We start from the raw sequence: 25,088 nt of genomic DNA, 5'->3' as shown, positions 1-25,088 counted from the left end.
ATATCCTCCTCTATTGCTTGCTGCCTTGGTGAGTGCATGGGGTGACTGGAGCTGCTCCCCTCCCCACTCTTGCCCTTGGTGGAATTATCAAACCATGTGTGTAAGCAGGCAGCACTGATGCAGGCTGACTCTGGCAGATTGATGGGTGTATGTCTACTTGGACATATTTGCATTTGTTAAGAGCAATAAAAGTTTTGAGGTGAGCAAATCAGTGTATTTTAGTTCATTTCTGTCCCCAGTTTATTCCTGTGTGGGCCTTATGGCCTTGTCTGCTTTGTGTTTGAGTCTTGGCGTAAGCTTGTGTTTCAATTTGCGTTTGCGTTTTTGCATTTGCGTTTCAATTTTCTTTTACTTTTAATCAACTGATGGTTTTGATATCTCTGTTTTCCTGGTAAAGGGGCAGCCCAAAAGTACTAGTTAGTCTCCTCAGATGCTGGGAGGTTTTTTCAGTTATTTTATGCTGATTTGAGGAAGCCGGGAGGTGTGGAAGTGACTGTTGCCCATCAAAATGAGAGTTATCCTGCAAGAGAAAGGTGAGTTTTGTGAGGAAGCCGAAGAAGCCAGAATGTGTGCTTTCCAAACTTCATGTTGTTGAGGAGTCCCTGAAATGAAATTTGTGTGTATGTAGTGAAGCACTGATTACAGGAATCTTGTGTAACCATATCAAGTTCTCTGTGTATCAAACACACATAAACAGCTTTTTAGCATCATGCAGCTTTGAAGTTGGATGTCTTCTGTTGGATTTAGGCTTGATAAGATTTTGTGTGAAAGAAAATGTGGAGGTCTGCTTCCTGGTGGAGGAAGCAGGCTAACTGTTGTAGCCTTTAGAGACTGGAAGGGAAAACTGTGTGTGGAGAAGAAGCTGTGCAGGGTGTCTGTGTAGTGCTCTGCCCTGTGGATAGGAACTAGCAGCAAATATCCATTCCAGGCTCCACTGAAGTGGTGTTTATAAAGAAGGTATAAAAATCTCTGAATGGATGTGATGCTTCTGGCATCGTCTTAAAGGCTGGAGGGCATCTGGAGCAGCATTGGGCAGGTGCTGGTGGTGTTCCCTGCTCTCATGTACCTCATTTGAAATGGGCTTCATTGCATTTAATTGCCTCCTTAGATGTACATGTGTGTCTTGCCCTTCTGCCTTGTACTCAGACTTGCAGCATCCACTCAGAAAGGTGAGGATTGCTGTGCTGCAGCAGCAGGCTGAGGAAAACCTGCCTGATACTGGCAGTTGAGCCTTTTCACTGTGGTTCAGGAAGTATCACCTTGGAATATTGGCTTCTTCATGGATATTCTGGTCAGAATAGATTACTTGTATTATTGTGCAGTGTTGTCTGGCTGCCTTTTGGGAGATGAACAAATGTCTTGGGGATTCCTTTGATGATGCTGGTCATTTATGGTTGCTGGGCTGTAACATCTCTTCTGCATTGAGAAACTGAGTTCCTCCAATGACACTCATTCAAAAGAATCTGTGTATTTAAGTCTATTTGCCTAAGAGTTAATGCATTTTTAAACTGTTTTTATATCAGTTTGGTTGATTTCTGGTTTTGGTTCTGCCTTTGCAGTTCTACTGCTTCTCCTTTGGTCAATGCCTTCAGTAATGTGAATCTTGCACTGTGTTATTCCAGGCTGCTGGTGTTCCCTGCAAAGGGCTTTTGTCTGTCTTCTGGGTACTCAGGTTTCTTTTCATGTTGTGGATTTGTTTGATTGCAGAAGGGATGTGTGAGCAAGGGGTAAATGACAGTACAGTGCTTGTTGAGCACGGAAAAATGTCTTTCAAAAAGGTGTGTTACTGTTGCTGGTTTACTGAATGTGCAATAGTTATGGTAAATCCCTGGAGAGAGACAGTTCACCTGTGTTTCTTCAGTTCAGCTCATAGATAAGTTGAATACTGTGTCTGCTAGGCTGAGAATGGAACAGCTATTGCATGTTCTTTGTCCCTCTGATGTGGAGGATGTCTGCAACATGAGTTTGAGGCTCACCCCTTGCAGTTGGCACTGACTTGGCTGTCAAAATATTGAAATGCTTGATTATCCAAATCAAAGAGAAGGAAAGTGCTCAGAGTTATCCTGGAGGTGCTGAGGGGTTAAGCCATTGTTCATAAAATGTGAAATGCAGGGAGAGTGGGTTTCATCCCATTCTCCTGGGACAGGATTGCAGGAAGGATTTGTGCAGCCTTGGACCTTTTTTTTTTACTCATGGTTATGTTAGTGTCTGAACAAGACAAAATAATTTTTGCTGTGACTCTGCACCCTGTTTTCTACCCCCACCCACGTCTTTGTACTGCTGCTGAGTTGTTGGACAAGTTATCTCAGTTACAGGTCTCTTGCTGAGGTTTGTTAGGTGGATTTATGTAAACTGTATATGCGATGCTTGGAAAACTGCCACTGCAGGTGACACCTCATGTGACAGCCTGTCAAAGGGGTGCTCCTGTGCTACCAGCACTTAACTGACTGCACAAGCTGGATGAATGGACCTTTTATATACATGTACCTTTAACATAAACATCTGTTTGTTCACCTTGTAGGCATGTCCCGTGTTGGACCATGTTTGTCCCCTTGCCTCGTGCATGGTCCCAGCTCAGGACCCGTTTTCCCTCTTTGGAACTGTGTCTGAGTGAATTGGCCTTTTTCCTGAGAAGCTGAAGGGAAGGATAGACTGCAGGGAGAATTGCAGTAGGAGAGACTTGAACCAACTCCTGGGATTTAATATGATAAACTCAGAGCACCCAGAGGACAGCAGAGATGTGTTTTAAACCAAAGTATGTAAAAGAAGACTGATAAACTTTGGCAGCCAAAATACATTTGGAAATAATGATAAGGAGGGAAGGGAGAATTGAAAACTTGCTCTGCCTCAGCAGTGAAGCTTTGTCAGCCTGAGCATTTGCATTTTGGAGCTGGTGTTTTGGACAGTCTGTGGTGCTGACTTTGGTTCTAAACTTTTATTTTATGTTACATTAGTCTGGTTTTTATGGCCATCTGCAATCTTACTGTTTTTGCTTTTGTTTGAAGGGAAGCTTTAGATCTTGAAGCTCCCCATGGTGTGCATTCCTGGTCTGCTTAGGTGGCTGTTTCTTCGAGATGAGTCCTGCAGTTCATGCAGGTGTAACATGTCTGTGTCTCCTCGTGGTTAGGTGGAAAGGTGCAAACGTGATTTTTATCAGATGTCATAGGTTTGTTTAAGCACAGTTGCAGTGGAGCTCTCTGCAGCCCTGTGGGGTGCCTGCTCCATGCCTGCACAGATCCTTTGCGAGGCATGTGCGGTATCATTGGCCTGGATTTGCATCAGGAGTATCATGTGATGCTGCAGAGCATCTTCAAAAATGTGTGACCTTGACACCTCAGGCTGTACCCTGGGTGCCGAGATCTCTGCTATTGCTGTTAGTGAGGAAACACAACACAGCACGGTGTTGCCAAGTATCAGTGCCCATTCCTCTCCTGTTTCTCCTCTCAGGTGAGCTGACCTGCCGTGCACATGGGTGCTACAGTGACAGTGTTCAGTGGGTATGAGCATCAAGGGAGATGCGAGTATGTGTATTGCACAAATTGTGTATTTATTAGCTGCTAAATTGAGTTCCTCTTCTGCAAATCAAAGCCTTTACTGGAGGCAGGGCGAGCCCTCCAGGAAGCAGACAGCTCTGCTGGTCCTGGAGCAAACAAAGAGTCCAAGCGCCAGGAATTAGTCTGTGTTTTGAATAATTTATCCGATCTTTCTGAGGTGCTTCGGGAGATGCCCTGTGGCGTAAGGAGGACAGCTGTTGGGAGCAGACAGCTGAGCTGAATGGGAGTTTATCCTTTATCCCTTTTTTTCTAGGCTTTTTTTTTTTTTTTCTGTGGACCAGAAGGGTTGTGTGGTTTGCTTTGGACCTAATTCTCTGGAAGTGGGTCTCTGAAGTGAATTAGCTATCACTTTGCTTTTGGACCATCAAGCAAAGTGTTTGTACTTTGAAGAGGTTTGTGGACAGAGATAAAACAGTTTCCTTTAAAAACATATGGCTGTGTTGTTTGACCTGGGAGGGGTTGTGGACTAAGATGAAAGCGGTGCGTTTGGAAATCTCTTTGGGGAGCAGTGGGGCCATGTCGGAGTTTTCCTGTAGAGACCAGTTCCTCTCCTGAGCACTCAGTTCAGGACTTGGCCTTATGCCATACTCTGGAAACCTCATCCTACCTTTGCTACCCTCTTGTTTTCCCTTGTCCCACTCAGAAACCTGCATGGGCAGAAAGTAGCAAGGGGGAGGATGGTCAGAATGGCTTTGTGCAATGCTGGCCAGGAGATGAAGAGATGTTCTTCAAGGTCCTTTTTGCCTTGGGTAGCTGCAACAATCAGTGTGTGGAAAGTGGGCTATTATTTGCATGTCAGCTTTTAGAGCTGGTTTGCTTTGTGATTTGAGGAAGAGGTCAGCTTTCTGATCTGATCTAGCCCAGCTGTTGTCACTAGAAAGTGTGACACTAAGGTGTAAGTTAGTATGCAAGTTTACACAGAGGAGTTGTGAATGAGCTCAGACTTCTGCTGGAAGAAGAGAGGGTTGGATGCAAAGGTTTAGATATGTGCTGTTTTAAGCAGCAGCTTGGCAGTTCTTTCTGCACTGGAGCCACATGTTGTGGAATATCTGAACAAGCCTGCCAGCATTCTCCTGGAAATCCAAAATCTATTTTAAAATGTATTTCTAATTAATGTATTTCTTTTTGAGAGTAATAGCCTGGAGCTTATCTGCCCAGCTGGTTATGCCAGAGTCATAAGTAGCCAGATAGGCTTTTTATGGGTTAAGTTTTGCCACTGTGTATCAGTGCTAGATATCATGGGGCTAAGAACAAAAATTTACTCTCTGGCCTGTTTCTGTGGTTTCATCCCTGCTGATCCTGCTGATGAGGACTGCAGCTGAGCACATGGGAGAAGGATCTTGTCAGCAAGTGTGGAAGTGGCAGAGATTGAGACAGGAGTGGTGGGAGCTGGTGTCTGAGGCCCATGCGTGTCTGTCTGGAGGGTCCTGGCTTCCCCATCAGGGCCGTCATTTGGAATCTTCTGTGAGTTGAAGAAATCCCCAGTCTGATTTGTTAGTATGGATGCTTTTTGCCTGCCCTACAAAAATACGGGAAATGAAGAATGTGTGAATTTCAATGAAGCCCTGCAATGTTTCTAGGTCTGGTAATTTGCTTTAATATAGACCGGCTTTAGTCAGGGCTGACTTGAATGGGAGCCTGGAACTGAACTGGCAGCAGGAACCCTGCTTCACCATGAGCTGCCAAAAGTCTGAGTGGCACCCTGCCCCATAGCAGGGCACTGTGCTGCTCTCACAGCACCTGGGACACAGTCCAGCAGCCACTTGTCCACAGTGTTGTTTCCACGTAGTAAATAACAGCTTTCTGGGAAGGTTTGTGCAGGGTTTCTCTCCAGAGCTGAGTGGTACTCTGACTTCAGCAGCAGAGCTCTGACTGGCCAGTGTTCTCAGAATAATCCTGGGCTGGCATGTCCTGACTCCTTGGGACCCAAACCAAACACAGATAGTGCTTTGTGACAGCATTCTTCAACAGCTTGATGTCCTTGCTGTTGAGCAATGCAGAAATGGAGGGTGTAATAATGCTGGGGTTGTAATCTTCCTGTCCCTTCAGCATTGTGTTCAAGAGTTTTGGGTTTAGCAGCCAGCACAGGTTGCTCCATGGCAGCTGAGCTGGTAAAGAGGAAGTTTGGGTCATCTTCATCCAGGCTTCAGTAGTTGCTGCTGCTTTGCTGCCCAGCAGGAGCATTGACTTGTGCCAGAAGGAAATTGAGTGCTCTTCCAACCTTGATGATTCAGTCCCAAGTATTGCAGTTGTTTTAGATGACTGTGGGTTTGATATGACCTGGTCCATGTTAGGGCTCAAAGAAATGCAATAACCTTTGGAAATCTCTTTGAAAAGAGAAAAATAATGACATATAGCAGCACAGTGGAAGAATTGTGTCTGCACTGCATGGGCACACACACATTCTGCTGGGACCAGCCGGAGACCAGCTAATGCCCTTATCCCCTGCTAAGGGAACTGGCAGGCTGGGTGCCCTGGGATTCCTATGACAAGTTTAATATTTTGTCTCCACTAGTTACTCCTTTTTACCTCATGCATAAGCATATCAGACTCCTCCTTAAAGACAGTTAGGACTCTTGGCTTTCAGTAGAGGATTTCAGTCATTAGCTGATAATACTCTTCCTGTTGCCACACCTTGGTGATTTCATGGCACCTGTGTAGCTGCTGCTCTGGCATCTTCAGCATGCATGTGCTGCTCCCTCTGTAGTGCCTGTGTCTCAGAGGTGTTTTAGGGTATGATGAAATTCCTGCCCTGGTGTGCCTTGGGCTAGGCAAGGAACCATCTCCTCTCTCCTTTCCAGCATGTGGGTGCTCTGTTCCCACTGATGGGATGTTATTTGGGGTATCTTTGGAGTTCACATTGTCTCTGGGCTTTGTTGATGGTCTTGCATGGAGCAGAAAACATGGGCAGCAAAGCCAGGTTGATATACCTCAGCTTCCCCCCTTCTCAGATGCCTCTGAGAGCAGCAGCACCAGGAGCAGAGTGAAGCTGTGCTGGTGCCACGAGCAGAGATGACTCTTGCATCACTGACACAAAGTCATGCAGCTCCCACCTTCTCAGCAAAAGCTCGGGAGCCCTGCTGTCATGGAGAAGTTGAGCACCATAAACCATTGTGGTGAGCATGGAACAGGCAGGCAGCAGGGCTGGCTCTGCAAAGGTGGAAAACTTCTTTGTGGTGCTGGGACACCTTGCAGGAGCCAGGAGGGGACTCCTGGTGCTGTTGTGTGGGACAGTCAGTTTGTCTGCAGGGCTGGTGCACTATGTGGGACAGTCAGTTTGTATGCAGGGTTTCCTCCTGGAAGCTTGGAGGGAGAAGGAGTTAATGGGGACAAGGGCAAGGGAAGAAGATAGCTGGATCAGAGTTGGGGCTACTGGCTGGTATTTTTGCAGCGGTCTTCTGTTACCCAGTGAGAGCAGGGGATTAGCTGGGCAGACTCTCAGGCTCCTTCCGGACTCAGGGCCCGCCTGCCCTCTGCACACCAGGAGAGCTTTTTTACACAGACTTTCAAAATCCACTGCACTTGGGGAATTTTTATGGAGAGATTTTATGGTGCTTATTTCTCTAGCAGCGCAATTTTGTGTTTGCTCCTGGTTATTTACCCTAGTAAAAGGGTAAACAGCAAGGTTGCTGCTTCCTGAGAGTGCAGTGGTGCTAAATTCCTCATGCACATTGCTGTAGTGCCTGCATCCCAGAGCCTGCTGGATCACACCTGCCTCTTCCAAATGTTGGTGGCTCGGGTCCTTGTCACTGCTCAGACTGGGAGCTTTGCCATGACCTGCCCCTTATATCAAGCAAGGGATCTGTACCCAGATCTGTAGTGTGGTTATCTGGTGTGATCTCTCTGTGATTGGGAAGAAATTTTTTGCTTGGTAAGAAATTATTCCCTATAAGGGAAATGAAAATTCCCCTTATAGGGAATAATTGAAATGAAAATGGAAAAGGGAAATTATTCCCTATAAGGGTGATGAAGCCCTGGCACAGGCTGCCCAGAGCAGGTGTGGATGCCCCTGGATCCCTAACAGTGCCCAAGACCAGGTTGGATGGAGCTTGGAGCAACCTGGGATAGTAGGAGGTGTCCCTGCCATGGCAGGGAGTGGAATGAGATGGTCTTTAAAGTTTTCTCACCCAGTTTTGGCATTCTGTGAGTCTGGCTTGGCTGCTGGTGAGGGTGCAGAGGGGACTGCAGGCAGTGCTGCTTGCCCAGGTTGCTGTTGTACAGGTGAACTGTCATTGGCAGCACCTGAATTTCTCAAAATTCCTCATATGTATCCTCCCCTGCTCTGGGCAGGTGTCTCTGATGAAAGTGTGGAATGCTGTGCGCCCCCAGGTCTGGTCATTTGCTGTGGTGGCAGTGCTGGATATCTGGGCTTCTCTGAGAAACTGCCTGGGCATGAGCAGCTGGACCATCTGTTTTAAAATATTGTTTAATATGGGCAGATTTGCTGCAAACTTTCAGCTTTCTGGGAATAAAACAATCTCTTCAGGCTTAAAGTTTGTTACTTCAGATGGTACCCATGTCCTCTCCTTTCCTGCCAGATGCCAGTGTTTGTTCCCTGGGTCCTGATGATGGGACTGCTCTGTATATTCAAAGCAGTGCAGCCTAAAGTTTGATCAAAAAAATCAATTTTTGAAATGATTTTTAGAGTAAATGTTGAAAGATAAAAGGAGATTCTTAATGCTGGTGCTCTCCTTTGAGTGAATGGATGAGAAATAGTCTTTTACTTTAGGCTTTCAAAGAAGCTTCTGTGCCAGAGCACAAAATGAGAAAGCTATGCCTTTTTTTAGCATTATCCTTGCTTTTTTATCAATATTGGTACTGAAAATTTGCTTTTTCTTGCAGCTAACCAGATATTCCATTCTGCTCCTGAGAGAGCAACTGTTTCTCACATTGCTGGTGTAGCAAAAATTAATTAAGATTTCTTAAAAGGTCACCAGTTGTTGAGGTAGATCTGTGCCTTCTGCTTTGCCTGTGACATAAGGGTAGCACTGTTTATTTTACTTCTTGGTTGTTTTTTTTTTTTTTTTTTTAAATGTAAATCTGAATTGTAGAAATCTTGTGCCTTTGCACTTCTTTCAATTAACGTAAAGATTTTTTTGTTTTTGCTCCATACGCAAATTTGTTGCAGCAATTCTAATATCTGAAGAGATAATTGTTAATGCTTTTTAAACAGTATCTTTTATCTCAGTATATCTTGTGATTGCTGTTCAGAGACATTCTTCTGAGATGCTGTATATAGAAAATCTTTTGTTGTCCATTACTTTTCACAGACTGGTGTTTTTCTGTCGTGGAGGAGCTGAAAAGGAGCTATGCTTCAGAGTTCCAGCCCAGAGTGAGCCCATGTGTCAGAATGGCTCCCCTAGGACAGAGTTGGAAAGCATCTATTTATTTTTAATAGCTTTCTATTAGCTCAGGATGTACAGATATTTAGGAAACTTGATGTTTGAAGCTGAAATTTCAAACCTCTTTTGCAAGCTAGAGCTCTGTGGCAGGAATTGGGTGTTAATTTATTTTTTCAAGTACTCAGTCAGTGCTTGGTAATTGTTGATGATGAAACTGGTGGCACTTAGGGCAGGAGGGGTCTGGCCTGGACCTGGCACAGGCTGGCACATACCTGTTAACTGATGGATTCTGCTGTTCCTCCACCTCTTTTCCTCAAGAAGAACATCTTTAATTGGAAGGTAGGGGTTATTTTGTGCTGAGAAGGAAAAGGCAGTTGCTGTTCTCTGTGCTGGAAGATCAAAGGGTTTTACTGGAGAGAGATGCTTTCCACATCCTCTGCTTGTTGTGAATGAAAGGAATGTAACACAGGTGTCTGAATTTCTCTTGTAAGCCATTGAGAAGTGGCAGGATTTGATCCCCAGTGCTCTGCAACCCTTTCATGGGAAAACAGCAGCAAGTGTCAGTTCAGGATGGCAGCTTTGCCTTAGTGAATAATTCAGCAAAACTGCGCTGTCAGGTGAGGCAGAGGTGTGTTGGTGTTCTGCTAACCTAGATTTGGGAGACCCTGACAGTAAGCAGTCAGGGTGTTAATAAATGGTGAAATGAGGGGGGAAATATGCAATGGAACTGACTTGCTGCTGGCCCAAAGGGAGCAGCTTTCAGCTTGCAGCCTCTGCTGTGCGCTGGGATGCAGCTCTGCAGAGCAGCAGGATGCAGAGCTGAGCTTCCCATGGCTCAGATCCCTGTCCCATGGCATTCCTTGCCCAGACAGCAGCCCAGGCCAGTCCCATTTTCTGTGTGTTGGGCTCCTGCCTGTGCCCAGCTCTGCCCTGGCTGTGGGAAGGGCTGTTCCCAGGGGTAGATCCTTCCCATTTGTGTTTTGCTGACAAGTCTGTATAAAGAAAATGAAAGGGTCAGGGACTCCTTTCTTTTTTCTATCAGGGTTGCAAACCTCAAAACTGTTTGAAATTTATTTCCCAGACTTTGATGTGAAGGTCCTTTGCCAATGTAATTTCATTAAATTTCACAGCAAGATCCCAGTCTTATGGTCAGGGCCTGTTAATAGTGCTACAAGATAAACACGAAGTATAAAAAGCACTCTTTTTTTCAGTTATAAAAACTGTAGCAATAAAAAGGCAGCAGGAGTTCCCCTGCTGTGGAAATAAAGGGTTTGTGTGTCCTTTGGGGGAGCAGAACCCTTTGAGCTGGGTGGTGGAAGGAGAGCAGAGCTCTCTACAGCAATTTCAGCTCCTGACTGTGATCCATGTGCTGGAGCCAAGCTCTGCAGAGGCTTGGGTTTGTCGTGGCTGGGAACACTGGGGTTTTACTCATCTGGAACCACACAGAAAAGGAAAACCACAAAACCCTCAGCTTCCTGCTCCGCAGGTAACGTGATTGCAGCTTCTCATTTCTCTACTTTCACTTTCTGCAGTGTTTGCTTGCATCAGGAATGGTTGTATTAAGGTCTTTATTTAAAATATTATTTGTTTTTTTTAGATCTGTTCTCACTTCACAGATAGGGTGCAAGGTGTTTGTCTAGAGCTGCATCAGCTGATGCTCCAAAGCCAGTCTGTTGCTCATTGCTGCAGAAATGTCTTGCTGCAGATCCCTTGGCTGTTGGTTTGGAGTCAGAGCTGTTGTGTCCATCTGTGCAGTTCTTCCTTCAGGAAGAAGTTTCATTGTTGTCACACTTCAGTATTATGTTCACTAGCAAGGAAGTGATGATTTCTGCCACCTAAGTAAATACCCACAGCACTGTTGGGAGCAGCCAGCTGTTGGAGGCTGCTCTGTCAATCTGCCAGGCTCCTGAAGGCAACAGCCTGTGCCCAAATCCCTGATTGACTCCAGCCTGCAGTGGAGCCCTGCGAGAGCTTTGGTACCTGCTGCCTTCACTCCTTCCAGCACAGCAGCAGAGCATTCCTGGCATTGTGTCTTGTGTCACTTGAATGACAGTGTTGGCCAAGAGTGCCATCACCGTGTGTCTTTCTGAAGAGGGTTTGATGCTGCCAAGCTGTTAAAGCTGAAAATTCTGTTGGAAACATCACAATGCCTGACATGTCTCAGCAGTGGGAATCAGGGGTTCTTTCCTGTGCTTGTCCTGCTACAGGGTATTGCTAATTTGTACTGAATGCTTCACAAGACATTTTTATGAGTGCACAAGATTTTTTTTTTTTTTTTGTAAGAAAAACATCAGCCCAAAAAGCTGATGTTCACAGAGCTGTGGTGTGATGTTTAACAAAGCCTCTGAGTGTTCATTAAGTTATTTTGGTGTTGAGAAATAACTGGCCTATGGGTGTTTCTGCTGGATTTCAGCATGAGGAAAGGTTTGAACAAAGTAATGAAAGTGAACCAAAGTTCATTTAAGTAAGCTTTTTTAGATTTTTTGCCCTTTTTTGGTTCTTTTTATTGCTTGCTATGTGAATTTTCCTTCGTTTTTCCACTCTCCAGTTCCTTGGAAAGCAGAGTAATTCAAGTGCTGGGAGGAGAGCTGTGAATGGCAGCAGGGCACCCTGGCCATAGTGGAGGTGTGCTGGGCAAACCCTGGGGCTGGGTTCTGCACATCCCTTGTGGCACTGAGGATCTGCTTACCTGCAGAGAGGCAAAGAATCCAGTGGGAACACCCAGACCTGTTGTGTGGCCATGGAGAGATCTGTGCTGCTGCGCTGGACAATGATGTAAATTCAACAAACTCAGGTTGTGTCCCAAATGCAAGTGTCAGGGCAGGTCCTGTGTGACCAGGAGAGAAAGCAGGGGGTGACAGAGCACCAGGTACAGGTGACAGGTTTTGTCTCTTCTCATAGCTGAGCTGCTGGGTTGGGTTTGTGTTGTTGAACTTGACTTGGAGTCTGAGGGCTTCAATCAAGTGTTGGGTTGAGCTGGGTGAGCTCTTGCCAGCCTGGCATGATGGGGTCTGACACTCAGCAACAAGAGGATGGGATAGGACTGGGGAAGTGAAACCCAGCCACAGTCATTAAATACAGAGATGCCATGGCTGATTGAGGAGGACCTTGGGCTGGAAGTGGTTGGAGGATGAAAGAATAGCTGAAGGAAGGATGTTGTAGCTTCGCTTATCACTCTTTTCATTGCTATCTTGTGCTGTGATGGAGGGCAAGATGATGTGCTAGATGGACCATTACAGCTGTTCTTAGGCTCTTTGTCTTTGGATATAGCCCTTAGCCCTGGAATTAGAACTTTTTTTTTCTGAAATCCAGACTGCAGAAGTACAGAAATAGATCAGATAGACCTATCTACACATGCCACTTCTAAAGCTTAGCACAAATTGCCTTGAATTTAGTGTCTAAAAGTTCTCCAACCAAGTGCTTTCAAAGATATTTGAAAGCTTTATATACTCTCTAATTTTGCAATTTAATTTCTTGCTTAAGCAACTCTACACACGTCCATTATAATTCACCAGAACTAAGCAAAAATGCCCATTGGTACCTTGTGTTCCAAGGTGTTCTTAAGATCCAGATCAAAATCTTTCCCAGTGTAACTGTGCAGAAAGAACCTTGCAGGTGAGACCAGGTTTTCAGGAGGGCTCAGTTCCTCTCTGAGGCTGTGAAGATACTGATCAGTTGTTCAGAGCAGCACACATGGGCACTCACAAGCAACAGACCAGTTCATGTGAAGCAGATCCAAACTTAGAAAATTGGCTCGGTGTATTTTTAGTTATGCATACATGTCAGGCTGGTAGTATTTGGAAAATAACCCCAAAATCTATATATTAGGAAATTTGGGATTCAGACATGAAGATCTGCTATGCTTGCATTGTGCAAAGGATTATTGCTTGTGGAAATAGTGGTTAAGTGGAAAAGCAGCCCAGTGCTGGGGTCAGAGCATTGTCTCTCCAGGAGAGTCTGAAGCTGTTAAAAGCCCATTCCTGTATGGGTCTCCTCACTATAGTACACGTTGTTTCCAAAATTTTATTTGTACATGTTAGTGCAGCTTGAACATTTTCACACATACACTTTATCTGCTTATCTTTATTTCTCTTTCTAGTTATTTAACTAGTTGCTGACAGGCAACATGAAACTATTCTTATTCCCCTGCCTCTGGAGGATTTCTTATTCAATGATTGTGTCACTGTAGGATTCAGTCTGGGTGCAAGGTGTTTTTTGGACCCAGTGGGATGCAGGCTGTGATTAGTGTTACCACTTTGCTGGCCTAAGGTATCTGGAGGGATGATGGAAACATGCTTGTTGCTTTATCCAAAGAAATTAAATCCTTTCCATTGACCTTAAGCAAAGGCCTCAAGGGCAGATTTTTCCCTTGCTTTTAGTCTGAGTACAGGCTCCTAAAATTAAAATGAAAAGTAATAAAATCAACCAAACTCCCTCCCCAGTCCTCCTTCCTGTGGTATATTTTATAATTGTTGCTGTGCTGTTTCATATTGAAAAAGTATCGTGCATGGCCCTTTGCATAATTTATTATTGTTGTTCACCAGGAGAGGTTCCAGGTGCTGCCCAATAAATTTCCCAGGGCAGTGTCACCCTTTGTTCCTGACAGCTGCTCCATGACAGGCTCAGCTCTGCAGGGTTATGCTGTGGCTGCTTTGGGCACAGCTTGCTGGAATATTTTGGGTGAAGCAAAGTCCTGCTGTGAGAGCAGACACAGACTCCTGGTGTGGCAGCACCTCCTGTGTGGAAAGTTGAGCCCTGCAGGTTTTCTGCAGCAGTGTTCCACCAGGCTTGGTGCTGGGCTGTGGCTGTGAGCCACGTGTGAAGTGCTGCTCTCCAGCTGGAAATTGCCTGAGCCCCAGCTTGGGCTGGAAGCTGCTGTTTCATCCTAGTGCTGCACCCTCCTCCGGGCAGGGAGCCTTAACCCTCTTTATACAAATGGTGTTTGCATGCAGGGAAATATTAAAGGTTAAATATTAAAGCATCAGGGATAATATTAAAGGTTCCCAGTGGGTTTTGGAGAGTGCAGAGACTTCATTCTCAGGTTTTGCTCCTGGGAGTTTCCAGTCTGAGGGAACTAATCTTAATCCGATTGCAATTTCTTGCCCTCTAAGCTTAACCTACTTTAGCAGGCATTGTGGTGGAGGTATTTATAGATGCTGGAAGTGCTGTTGGATGTAGCCCTTATCCTGCATTGGTGGGTGGGTGTCTGCTGGTGCAGCTGTGAGCTGCCCTTCAGCCCCAAATCATGCAGATGTCTCATTAAAATATTGTCTAGTACGATTGTTTTGCCATGGAATGTGTCTTTACAGTGGTAATCCTTCCAGAGTCCTGGCTGCTCTAGGCTTGGGTGTTTGTAGTCCCTAGTTGGAAGCACACTTGTGGCTGTGGGTGAATTATGGCTAAATCCTCTTTCTAATAAGGTGACTCCTAAAAATGAGCATACTTAGCTTACTCCGGGGCAAAATCATCATTTCAGATTCGAATGCTGACTCTCAGATCGTATAAAATTGAAGGTTTCATTGAAGGGCTAAAAATATCATAAGAGATGCACTGAAAATATTTGTACCCTTTAAAGCGAATTTCTGTGGTTGCACCTCTTAAAACTCATAAATCAAACCCCAGGCCACTTCTTTCATCCAGACTCCTCAAATAGAACTGTATGATATGTTGAAGTTCTTCAGGATTTGTTGCAAAATTTGACTAGATTTTCTTGAAAAATAGTTTCTTTTGGATGTAAGACTGGAAACCTCCTCTAGTCTCAAATGAGCTGTGCTGATGTTGGAGTAGATACATGAACAAGACTGGGAAGGAAGGAAATAGAAGTGCAAGATGGTAATTGGAAGGGTCCGTGGGCAGGCAGAGCTGTGCTCACAGCAGCAGGAATAACCAGCTGGAAATCCTGGGAGCCTTCAGGATGTCAGCAACTGCAGGGCTGCAGCTCTGAATGCAGGTAAATGTTCTTTGCTGTCTCTACATCAAAGCAGGGATTTTGTTAGCAGACAAGATACAGCAGTTTGGTTTTTTAAAGCTGTTGGAAGAGCATAGATCTGTGTTGTTTTTGTTTTTTTTGTTTTTTTATTTTCATGTCTCACCTTAGCGTTTGCACTAGTTTTGCTTGGAGTTACCTTGGAAGAAATCAAAACTGATAGTTTTCTATTAAGAAAATTGCCTCAAACATTGAGCTCGATTTTCAAATAGAGGTAAATAATCAATTTTTCCCCATTTCCTCTGTCTTTTTGTTGATGTGTTTCAATACTACAAGGGAGAGGTAGAAAGATTGCACAGTTCATTGCAGATCCATTGACTTTCCTTCCTGCTGTGTGCTGTCACAGCTTGTGTTTCTGTGGTTGTGTCTCTTTTTTTCCTGGTTACAGTAAGGAGAGAGAGTGCAGATTTGATTCCTGGTGTATCATCACTCCACAAGCAGAGAGTGACTTCAGCATCTGCCCAGAGAGAATATTTACCTGTGCACTGTGACTCACCTGAACACTGGGACCTGTGCTCCCTTGACCTTGCTCAATCAAGAGCTTGATCCTGCAGAGTTGAACAGAGTGGAAATATTTTTACAGGGATTATTTTGTACTCTTGGAGGATAGAAACCTTGGAAAAATCCATTAAACTACTGCTGATTTCAAAATTTTGCTGCTTGAAAAGGGAGCATTTTGTTTTGTGTAACCTGAACATGGGAAGCAGTGCTCTTGGGGGGTGGCATACAGGAGTGGTGGTGAGGAAATTCTGGGAAGAGTTGGAATTGCTTTCTCCAACAGGAGGTGACTCAGAGGCTTGGAGAAATGGCCAAGGGCATCCTGTACCAGCCACAGTGTGTCCAGCAGGACCAGGAGAGTGCCAGTCCCTCTGTGTGGGCACCTTGAATCCAACATGACAAGACAAACTTTGAGGGGCTGGAGCATGCCCAGGGAAGGGAGTGGAGCTGGGAAGGGTCTGGAGCTCCAGGAGAGGCTGAGGGAGCTGGGAAGGGGCTCAGCCTGGAGAAAAGGAGGCTCAGGGGAGACCTTGTGGCTCTGCACAGCTCCTGCCAGGAGGGGACAGCCGGGGGGACAGTGCTCCAGGGAACAGGGACAGGAGGAGAGGGAGCGGCCTCAGGTGTGCCAGAAGAGGTTTGGATTGGATATTAGGGATAATTTCTTCAGCTGTCAAGCATTGGAAGGTGCTGCCCAGGAGTGTGGTGGAGTCCCATCCCTGGAAGTGTAAAAACACGTGGATATGCTATGGTTTGATGATGAACAAGGTGGTGCTGGAGTGATGGTTGGACTCAGTGGTCTTAGAGCTCTTTCCAGCCTTTAAGATTTTGTGATTCTGTAAATCATAGAAGTCCTAGGTGAAGTAAAAATAGTAGTACACAATCTAACTGGAGGAAAACTTTTGGCCTGCGTGTGACCTGCTAGACAGCTGTTTCTTGTTTTGTGAGGGCTGGTTGGCTGTGGTTGGTGGTGAAGGAGCCTCACAGTGATGAGAACTTAACTGCAGAGCCAAGTGCTTGGATTAAATCTGGTGACGGATAGCAGCACATAAATAATTCTGTCCTTGGCCTCACACCCATTCACCAGTGCAGCAAGGAACAAGGGCTGCTGTGAGCCCAGATTTTTTTTGGAGTTGTTGTATAGGTGCTTTTCCCAATGTCCATTTTGGCTGTGATCTATGGAATGCCAAGGGCTGGGCATTTGGGGACCCTCCTGGACCTCAGTTCCATGCACAGGCCTGGTGGTGGAATGATGACATCCTTTTAAAAATTGTTTTAGGACACCATCACCATTACCACTTTAAAGCTGGGATGATTTGCAATAAAGATGGCTATCCTTATGGGTAGATGAACTTATTTACAACCAGAAAGCTCTTTTTGGCTTTCTTTTTTCTTTTGGGAGAGCAGCCTTACATAGGATAGAGTCCTGTTTAGATTCCCTCAAAACATAAAGTAGTACCTACCACCTTTGCTCAGCTGAAATCTGGGCCATCCTGGTTTCAAATATGGTCTGGACTTGGTATAACCATTAATGTGCAGCTGAACAAACCCAGTAGTCATGATTGGGAAGACCATAAGTCAAGAAACTTCATAATTTCAGGTCTGGTGTTGAGGATTACCCTAATTTGTGAAAAAGCTATCTATTTCAGAGTTAGTTTTGGTTTCTTCTGAATCATTCTCTCTCCCATAGTCTTTACTGTAAAAGTTCTCAGAGAAGTAGATGCTCTAATGGTTAAGGATTAGAATTATGTGTTAAGTTAGCAGAACCTTTAGAAGACAATTTATATAGGGTGGATATTTCTGCAGCACATTTTCAGGCAGTTTAGGTCACACAGCCCTGGTGGTGATGAGCATTAGTGAATTCCAGAGGCCCCATAACGCCCACTCCTTTTTGTTGTAGTGAGGCAGGGTGGTCTGTAATGAACCTGTGTAGCAAAATCACAGCTAAACTGCACTTAAAGGGGCTCCTCTGCCTCCAGTTAGAAGGATGTGTCTGCAAGGAATAGAAACATGGAGTCAAAAGTCTTTTTCAGGATGAAACTCAAGGTTTGGAGTGCACAGCTGAAGCTGTGGAAGGCTGCTGGGGAGTACAGTTTGCTTTGGCTCTCCTCAGACTTTGCTTCATTTGAGTCTGTTGTTTCACTTACAGTACGTTTCCATGTGATCTGTGCTGGATGGAAATTCCTGGCATTTCTCAGGATGTTCATTTTTCCCGGTCACATTCCTTGTTCATCAGCTGAGCAGAAACAAACCATCCTGTTTGCTTCCCAGGGGCAGCCTAAGCTTCTGTATTTGTTGGATTTGTAGAAAATCCAGCTTCACATGGTGGATTGACATAATTGAAACTATCCTTAGAAACCTACTGAGGTCGAAATCGATAGACCAATATTTAAGTGAGCTACAAAGTGTCCTGAGTAAAAGCAAGAAGAAACTTGGTGCATAAAGTTTACAAATAATGAGAATAGGAGCAGGCTGTGAAGAGATTTTGTGATGAGGGTTTGTAGTTAATTGTGTCAATTTTAATCCTGGATCATGTCAAATCCCATGTCCTCCTGAGCTGTATAGATATTGCTGTGAGAAAGGGAAAATCTTCCAACACAATGTAACTGCCCTGGACAGAGGCTGGAGTTTCAGGAGTGTGAACAAAACAGACTCAAAGGATAATAGAAGAAATCTCTGGACCCCAACAGCCATCCTGTGCTTGGAGCTCATATAAAGGACATCCCAAGGTGCCCTGTCCCTCCTCAGAGCCATCCCCAGGCTGTGTGTGGTCGGGCCTCTGTGCCCCATGGGTGTACATGGAGGATGCTCAGCCCTGGGAATGGAGCTGGTGGTTGCTGGAGCCCTGGCAGGTGATCCAGGTGCTCCAGCTGTCCCAGGAGGGGCTGTGGATGCTTTGCTTTGGCAACTGCCTTGGAATGGGCTGGGGAAGATCTTGGTATGAGAGCTGACTCTGTCACCATCCCTGTGTCCTAACACAAGCTGTGATTTGCTAATGTTGTAAAATGTAAAATCCTTTTCTTACAAGATGTCATTTTGTTCCTGTTTATTTCCAGATGCTCTCAATATTTTGTGCTGACAAAAAGTTCACTTTATGTTCATTGTCTCCCAGGTAAACGCAAAGCGCTGAAGTTAAATTTTGCAAATCCACCTTTCAAGTCCACAGCAAGATTTACTCTAAATACTTCTGGAGTTCCTTTCCAAAATCCACACATGTGAGTATAAAGCCAATGGCACAACTAGTGGAACAACTTTGAAATGAATTAGCCAACACCCAGTGTTAGTTAAATGCAATTTGATTAGTCCAGTTATTTGTCAGTTTGTTTAAATCTCTCAGTTTTGAGTCACTGTAAAATATTTTTTTCCCAGAATTAAAAAGAAGGTTAAATTGGGATCATCTTGGTTTACACTGGAGTTAATGCCTTCCAGAATTGATTGAATTGAGTATTGTAGCTGATAATGCTAGATACACCTATAATTAATGTCTAGACTGATTCACTGTTGTTTTCCTGTATCTTTATTCAGCTTATTACATTTTGTTAGAATTTCTTGTTTCTGTGTTACTTGTGAAACTCATAACTGTGATAGAATTGTTTTCAGCACTAAAACAGACAAAGGTTGAGGATTATCATTTTAGCAGCAGGGAGATGTTAGTTATGCAGAGATTAGGTCTCAGTGAATTTTCTAGCCAGTTTAGCCCCAGGATATCCCTGTCCAAAGTCTGACAGCAAGTGTGGCACAGAGCTGTTCCTGACTCTAATAAATACCAGGGTACATCAGCACCAAAAAGATCAGCTTTGTATCCTCAGATCCACCAATCTAGCTGGACAGTGCTGCTCTGCAGCCAGTCCCTGTGGCAGATGCAGCAAGCATGTAAAACATGTCCCACATTTTTCTTCTCGAAGGTCTCAGGGGTTTTGTCAGTGTCAGGTCTCAGAATCTGCAGCTGCAGCCTCCCTGCTGCCTGGGCTCTCTGAGTGTCCCTGTCACAGGCTGCTCCTGCTTGGCTCTGCATGTCACTGCCTCCCTCCTGGAGCTCAGAGCTTTCTGCTTCCCCATGGCATACCTGCTGGGCTCTGTTCCTGGGAGCTTTGGGGATTTTCAAACAAGCTTTTATCTAGTTAGCAACATGTTTCTGATGAGTTACTGATGGTAATTACAATATAGAGAAATTTTATAGAGTACTTTAGATTATTCTTAAGATCTTGAGTGACCTGTCCAGCAAGTTCTCTTCTTTCCTTCTCTCTCCTCTCTGAAATAGAGTATTTTATTGGTTATAGAGTTCACATTTAGAGACTTAGTTTTTCTGTCTCAACACATCATCAAACTCTTGTTAAGATTTTCTGTAAAACCTCTTCTGGGGCTCTTTCATCTCTCTGATCTTGTTAGTTCATTGAATAAAGGACTTAGTCTCAGCTAGTGAGTCCCCACCATCAGCCATCTATAGGGATTTGAATTTTCTGTGCTTATCTGTGTGGATTTCTGTCTCAGATTCACTGGAAGTCACAGTGGCTCCTGTCTAGCACAGAAGAGCTTTCATTGTTAGTCTGTGACATCTTAAATTTCATGTTTGTGCAGGTGATTGTCAACCCTGTGCAAGACAGGTGCTGCTCTTTCTCTGTGGGAGCTGCAGTTGTTGGCAGGGATTGGATCCTGGGCTGGTTAATGCTCTGAGGCTTGCAGGGTTCTGGGTTGGGTGTGTTAGCTGTTCAAGTGCCACAATTGATGGTGATGTGTCTGTGCTAAAGCTTTCCTGGGAGGCTGCAGGCTGTAATGGCCATTTCTGTTTGGAAGAGATGGATGCTGTTGGCTTGGTTGCTTTCTCTGTGGTGAGGCTGGCTGAGCTTGGGTGCAGCAAATTGTCCTCGTTTCCTTTGTGTGGCCTTAGCAGATGCTGTTCCTCAAAAGCAGTGTTGACATTTTCTCATCATCACGCTTCTGTCCAGTGTTTGTCTGGCAGCTGATGTATCTCTGTCTCCTGCCTTCTTCCCTGAGATGCTGCAATGACATTTTCCTCAGTAGGCTAGAAACCTCTCCTAGACTTTGGATTTTAGCCGGATGTTTCAGACCTCCTCTCCCAGATGAGTTCCTGATGCAGTGTGTTTCTGTTCACCAAGCCACTACTCAGCCTGGGTGTCCTCCTGAAATGAGCACTGGCTCCACACTGCTGGGGATTGTCCTGCTCCAGATGGGTGGATCTGAAGATACAGAGAGGTTTCATTTCTGACATGAAATTTGGGGTTCTGTGGTTTGGATCCACCAATCCAGGGGTGTCCTTCTGCCTGAGATGGTGTGTTGAGCAGCAGAAAGCGAGGCAGGGGTTTGGAAGGAAGGTCCATTCTGGTTCTGTGACTGCACGTGATGGAAGAGGTGTGTTTGTGTCTTGCTTGGTTCAGCTGGAACTGCTGCCACCAAATCTTCTTGAGAAGTGCAAAGAGATTTTCATCTAGGCAAGATGTGTGTCCTGCCTGTCTTTAGGGCATCCAGCACAGTTGTAAACATAATTTTACATGTGACCTGTACAGGATAAGGCAGAATAGAACCTCAGTTACAGACAGAAGTTGGGGAATATAATTCATACTTGAAAGGATGGGGTCTAGAGAAGAGGTAAGAGTTGTACTGATGGAAGGATGGAGTCTAGAGTAGAGGTGAAAGTTTTACTGATGGAAGGATGGAGCCTAGAGAAGAGGTAAGAGTTGTACTGGTGGAAGGATGGAGCCTAGAGTAGAGGTGAGAGTTTTACTGATGGCTGGTGCCTGGTCAGGCAGTGAGGCTGTGTGATCACCTTGCTGTGCAGGCTGGGGAGCAGTTGAGGCTGTGGAGATCTGCCAGGTCAGCCCACAGCTCCTGTGAGTTGTTCAGGCTGACGTTGTCACTTAGACCAGATTAACAGCTGCTAACTTTGTTTTCCCTGCATCAGACGTTGCAGGGGCTGGAGGACACAAGCTATGGTTAGGGTGAGCTCTTCAAATTCCAACCCATTATACCAACTGGAAAGCATCCCACCTTTTACCTCATCTGTCCTGTGTCCAAGTAGGATTTAGGTCAAAAACAAAATTAGATTACTCCGTTATCTGTGTGGAAGCTTTACAGATCTGCTTGTAGCTGGTTGCCTTTGCTAAAAGGAAATTCAGATCACACTACCAGGAGTGATGTGAGGTGTGATTGTGGCTGTGCATGGCAGGATTTCTGGCTGGGCTGTGCTGCCCATTGCTCTTGAAACCAAGATGGAAACCATTTGGCTGTAGATGAGATTTTTGGTTGTCTGGAAAGCTTTGTATTCTTGTGCAGTGGTACCTGGATGTTGAGGATTTAGATTGATCTGCCAGGAAATGGGCAAGCACAGAGGATGTTGTTTGGCACGTGGTTGGCAGCATGCTGCTTCCTGAGTGTTCTGTCTGCTGGCTGGGAAGTCTCTTGACTCTCAGAGTTGCTGCCTCTTGAGAACCTGATTACCAGAGCATTGCAGTTCACCTGGAAAGGTGACAGAATGAACTCATCTCTTTTACTGTACAAATCTGATGTTTGAAGTGTCTGGTGTCCAGTTGAACTCCACAGTCTCCCTATAGCTTGTGTCTTCCTGGATTTATTGGGATTTAAGCTTTCCAGAGCTGCCCTGCATGGAGCTTCTCCTTGTGACACCTGGGAGAGTCACACACTTCCCAGAGAGCTGCCCCAAGAGTGTGTTGGATGTTCTGCTGGATTCTTCAAAAGCCAGTGGAGGTCCAGTTGCACATCAGACTGTGCTGCTTCCTTTTTTCTGTATAGTTCAGGGACTGTTATTCCTGGAGAGGCTTTTTCTGGCTGTTCCAAAGCCTCTCTGAGGTGTCTGTTGCTCTTTTAATCTCCTCTTAGGCTTTCCCATACCCTTCTGGCATGTGGGGTCAGGCTCTGTAGCTGCATAGCCTGCAGCTGGTGGACTTTTTTAGGAAGTAACCTGAGAGAGTTCCTACCATTTTTGAAAAAAACCCCAAAACCTAAACCCCAAAGGGGAATATCCTAAACTGGCATGCTTCCTACTACTCGTGTGAATTTTCCTGTAAATATTTCTCTGTCTCTTCCTCATTTCTGTAATTGTCACCTCACATCTTTATTATTACTGATTTTTGTTATCTTTCTGCTATGTGATACTTTCCTGTGGCAGGGAGTGCTGCCTGGAAGCCTTGGAGGCAATATTCAGAGTCAAAGGTACCAAGAATTTGAATTTTTTTCTGTGACTGATTCTGTCCTGTTTCCTGAAAGTTGCAGAATCTGGATATAATCACTTGTATTTTCAAGTCAGCACAAGTAAAATGCACCCTCTAAAGCCTCAGCAGAGACATCTCAGTGTCTGAGGGAGCCTGTGGTAACCAGGCTTTAATTTCTCATACAAACATCACTGTAGGTTCAGTGCTGGAACAATGTTTCTTCTGTAATTTTTTCAGGAGCAGTTTTTGCAAATTGATGAATTTTGCCTTGTGTTTAACCTTCCTCTTCCTTCCAAGAGTTTAGGAGTTCATTTGGCCAGTGATCTCTGCATGACAGAGATGATGTGGTCTGTAACACACTTGAGTATCTCTGGCTTTGAGCAGGTCACTGCTTCAGAGAAGGTGCTGCCAGAGTCAGTGTGAGATTTTCACTGAATGTGCTGCTTTAAGGTCTGCTTTATTCTTTTTTTTTTTTTTTTAACTTTCTAAGTTTTTAGTATTTCTTAAGTGCAAATCCTCTCTGCAAAGGAGCTTTTTGCTGTCTGCAGCTTCCAAATTAAACTTCTCCAGCAGCTTCCACATCCCTTGGAGCTTCAGTGCCCTGGTAGGACTGTTCTCTTCTTTCTGTAAGGGTTTGATATCCCAGCACTCTGCTTCTCACTTTAGTCCTTCTGTGTCTGGAACCAAAATTTGCACCTTGTATATCTCCATTAAGCCAATTCACATGCATTTTTCAAGGGTGTTGATCACCTGCTTTCCTGCCACACTGCAGGGCTCCTCAGAACTTTTGAAAACTGGTGAGCCACCCTTGGGTGGCTAAATCAAATCCAGATGTTATGTAATGACCTGACTCCCATGGGTTCCAGGTGCTTCACAGGTGCTGAGTGATTGAGCTGTGCAATTATAAGTTGTTGCACAAATCTCTGCATTCTCCCTCCTGTGGATGGGACATGCCGACTTTTGGAAGAGGCAGAGGTTAGGCAGAGAGTTCATCAGGGATCTCTGGTCTGTGATCACAGGTAGCTCTGTGCTACCTGTCCCACCTGGGCATGGTTGGGAGCTGCTGTCCTGGTTCTTGTGCACACAGCCATGGCCAGAGCTCCTCATTTGGGGGCAGAATTTGAACCTTGCAGCTCAACCCTCTCAGTGTGATGCATAACAGGACCCCCACCCAGGGCTGGGGCTGGCCTGTCCCCTCCATGGTGGGAAGAAAAATGATGGGTGAGAGGATGGGGATGGTGCCAGGTCACCTTCCAAACGCTGAGACCTGGCCTGTCCTGCCCAGACAGGGACAGCAGCTGGTTACTGGAGCGACAGAGGAGCTGTGGTGGCAGAGACATTGGGTTATCCAAGGTGGGAGAGGCTGGAGGCTTCTGTGCCCGTCCCTGTGGGCCCTCGTGGCAGCACAGCCATCCTTGGCCACTGAGCTGGGACACAGATGTCTCACACACCAAGGCATGAACCTCCTGCAGTTCCTAATTCAAGGTGCAATGGCTGATGCTTGGGCTGCCTCCTCAGGGCTGTTTTCCATGGCATGTTGGGCAAAAGAAGTTGGGATGGGGTAGTGGCAGAGCTGGGTTAACTGTAAAGGTATTTTTAAGTGTTGTCCTCACTTTTCCAGGGACATTAAGGTGGTGTCTGGGGTAAGTCAGTCAAGAGCAGTGGTTTTGAGTTGACTACCAGATTTTTTCCTACTGAGTTGAGTGGTGTGGATGGGGGTGAGGTATTCTGGGTCAGTGGGGATGACAAAGGTAGAGCAAGGAGCTGGAAATGTTCATTTTCAAACTGAACTTGACTTCACTGAACATGAAAGCTCCATCAGTGTGGCCTGCTGGGACACAGAGTGTCTGGACAGAAGAGCAAAGCTGGGGATGTCCCCTTGGGTAGGAGTTTCCTATGGGCTTTCCTTCTCACGCCTGGCTTTTGGTGAGCTGTGTTGCCTCCCCTTCATCCTGGTGGCTTGTTTCAAAGCAAGGAAAGTAGGTTGAGGAGTTTCAGAGTTGACATCAGCTCTCGCCTTCATGCTGTTGTGTTACCAGAAGCAAAATTTTCTCCCCTTCTTTCCTTCCCTTTATTTTGAGGTGCTGCATCCACTCCCAAGGACAGCTGCACACATGCTGGCTTCCTGTGGTGATGTTTGGAGAAGAAAATGGGATGAAGCAGAATGTTATGTGTAACATCTCTGAATACATGTGTGTAAATATATTTGTGTGTACACACAGGTTTGGTACCCAGCCATATTTTTGATAAATATCTTTTTAAAATAATTATTTACAAGTAGCAAAGTAGAACATGGCTTATGCGTTGGGCTGAGCTTGGTGCCTGTGTGTCTGTGCTGTGTTGAGCAGCTGGTGGAGCTGGGCTCTGGCCCTGAGGGGCTGCCAATGTCACTGTTCATCTGACAGGTTCAGGCAAGGACCACCACAGTTTGCATCTGATTGGACTCCAGCCCTTTGACTCCAGATGGAAAACCATGTTCCTGCAGGATACCCCTATAAACCAGCTCTCAGAATAAACTCTGCTC

At 45.4% G+C, this 25,088-nt stretch overlaps 1 protein-coding gene across 1 annotated transcript in view; it reads left to right on the top strand.

Moving 5' to 3' along the window:
• The window catches only part of MAP2K4 (mitogen-activated protein kinase kinase 4), a 62,147-nt gene that overhangs the window by 4,105 nt on the left and 32,954 nt on the right, over positions 1-25,088 (top strand). The window contains exon 2 of the mRNA XM_059485957.1: positions 18,490-18,592. Coding sequence (XP_059341940.1) covers positions 18,490-18,592 — 103 coding nt within the window. The remainder of the gene's footprint in view (positions 1-18,489; positions 18,593-25,088) is intronic.

Source organism: Ammospiza nelsoni, chromosome 19 (assembly GCF_027579445.1).
Source record: "Ammospiza nelsoni isolate bAmmNel1 chromosome 19, bAmmNel1.pri, whole genome shotgun sequence".
In the NCBI taxonomy this organism is placed as follows: domain Eukaryota; kingdom Metazoa; phylum Chordata; class Aves; order Passeriformes; family Passerellidae; genus Ammospiza; species Ammospiza nelsoni.
This window is presented reverse-complemented; position numbering and strand designations above follow the sequence as displayed.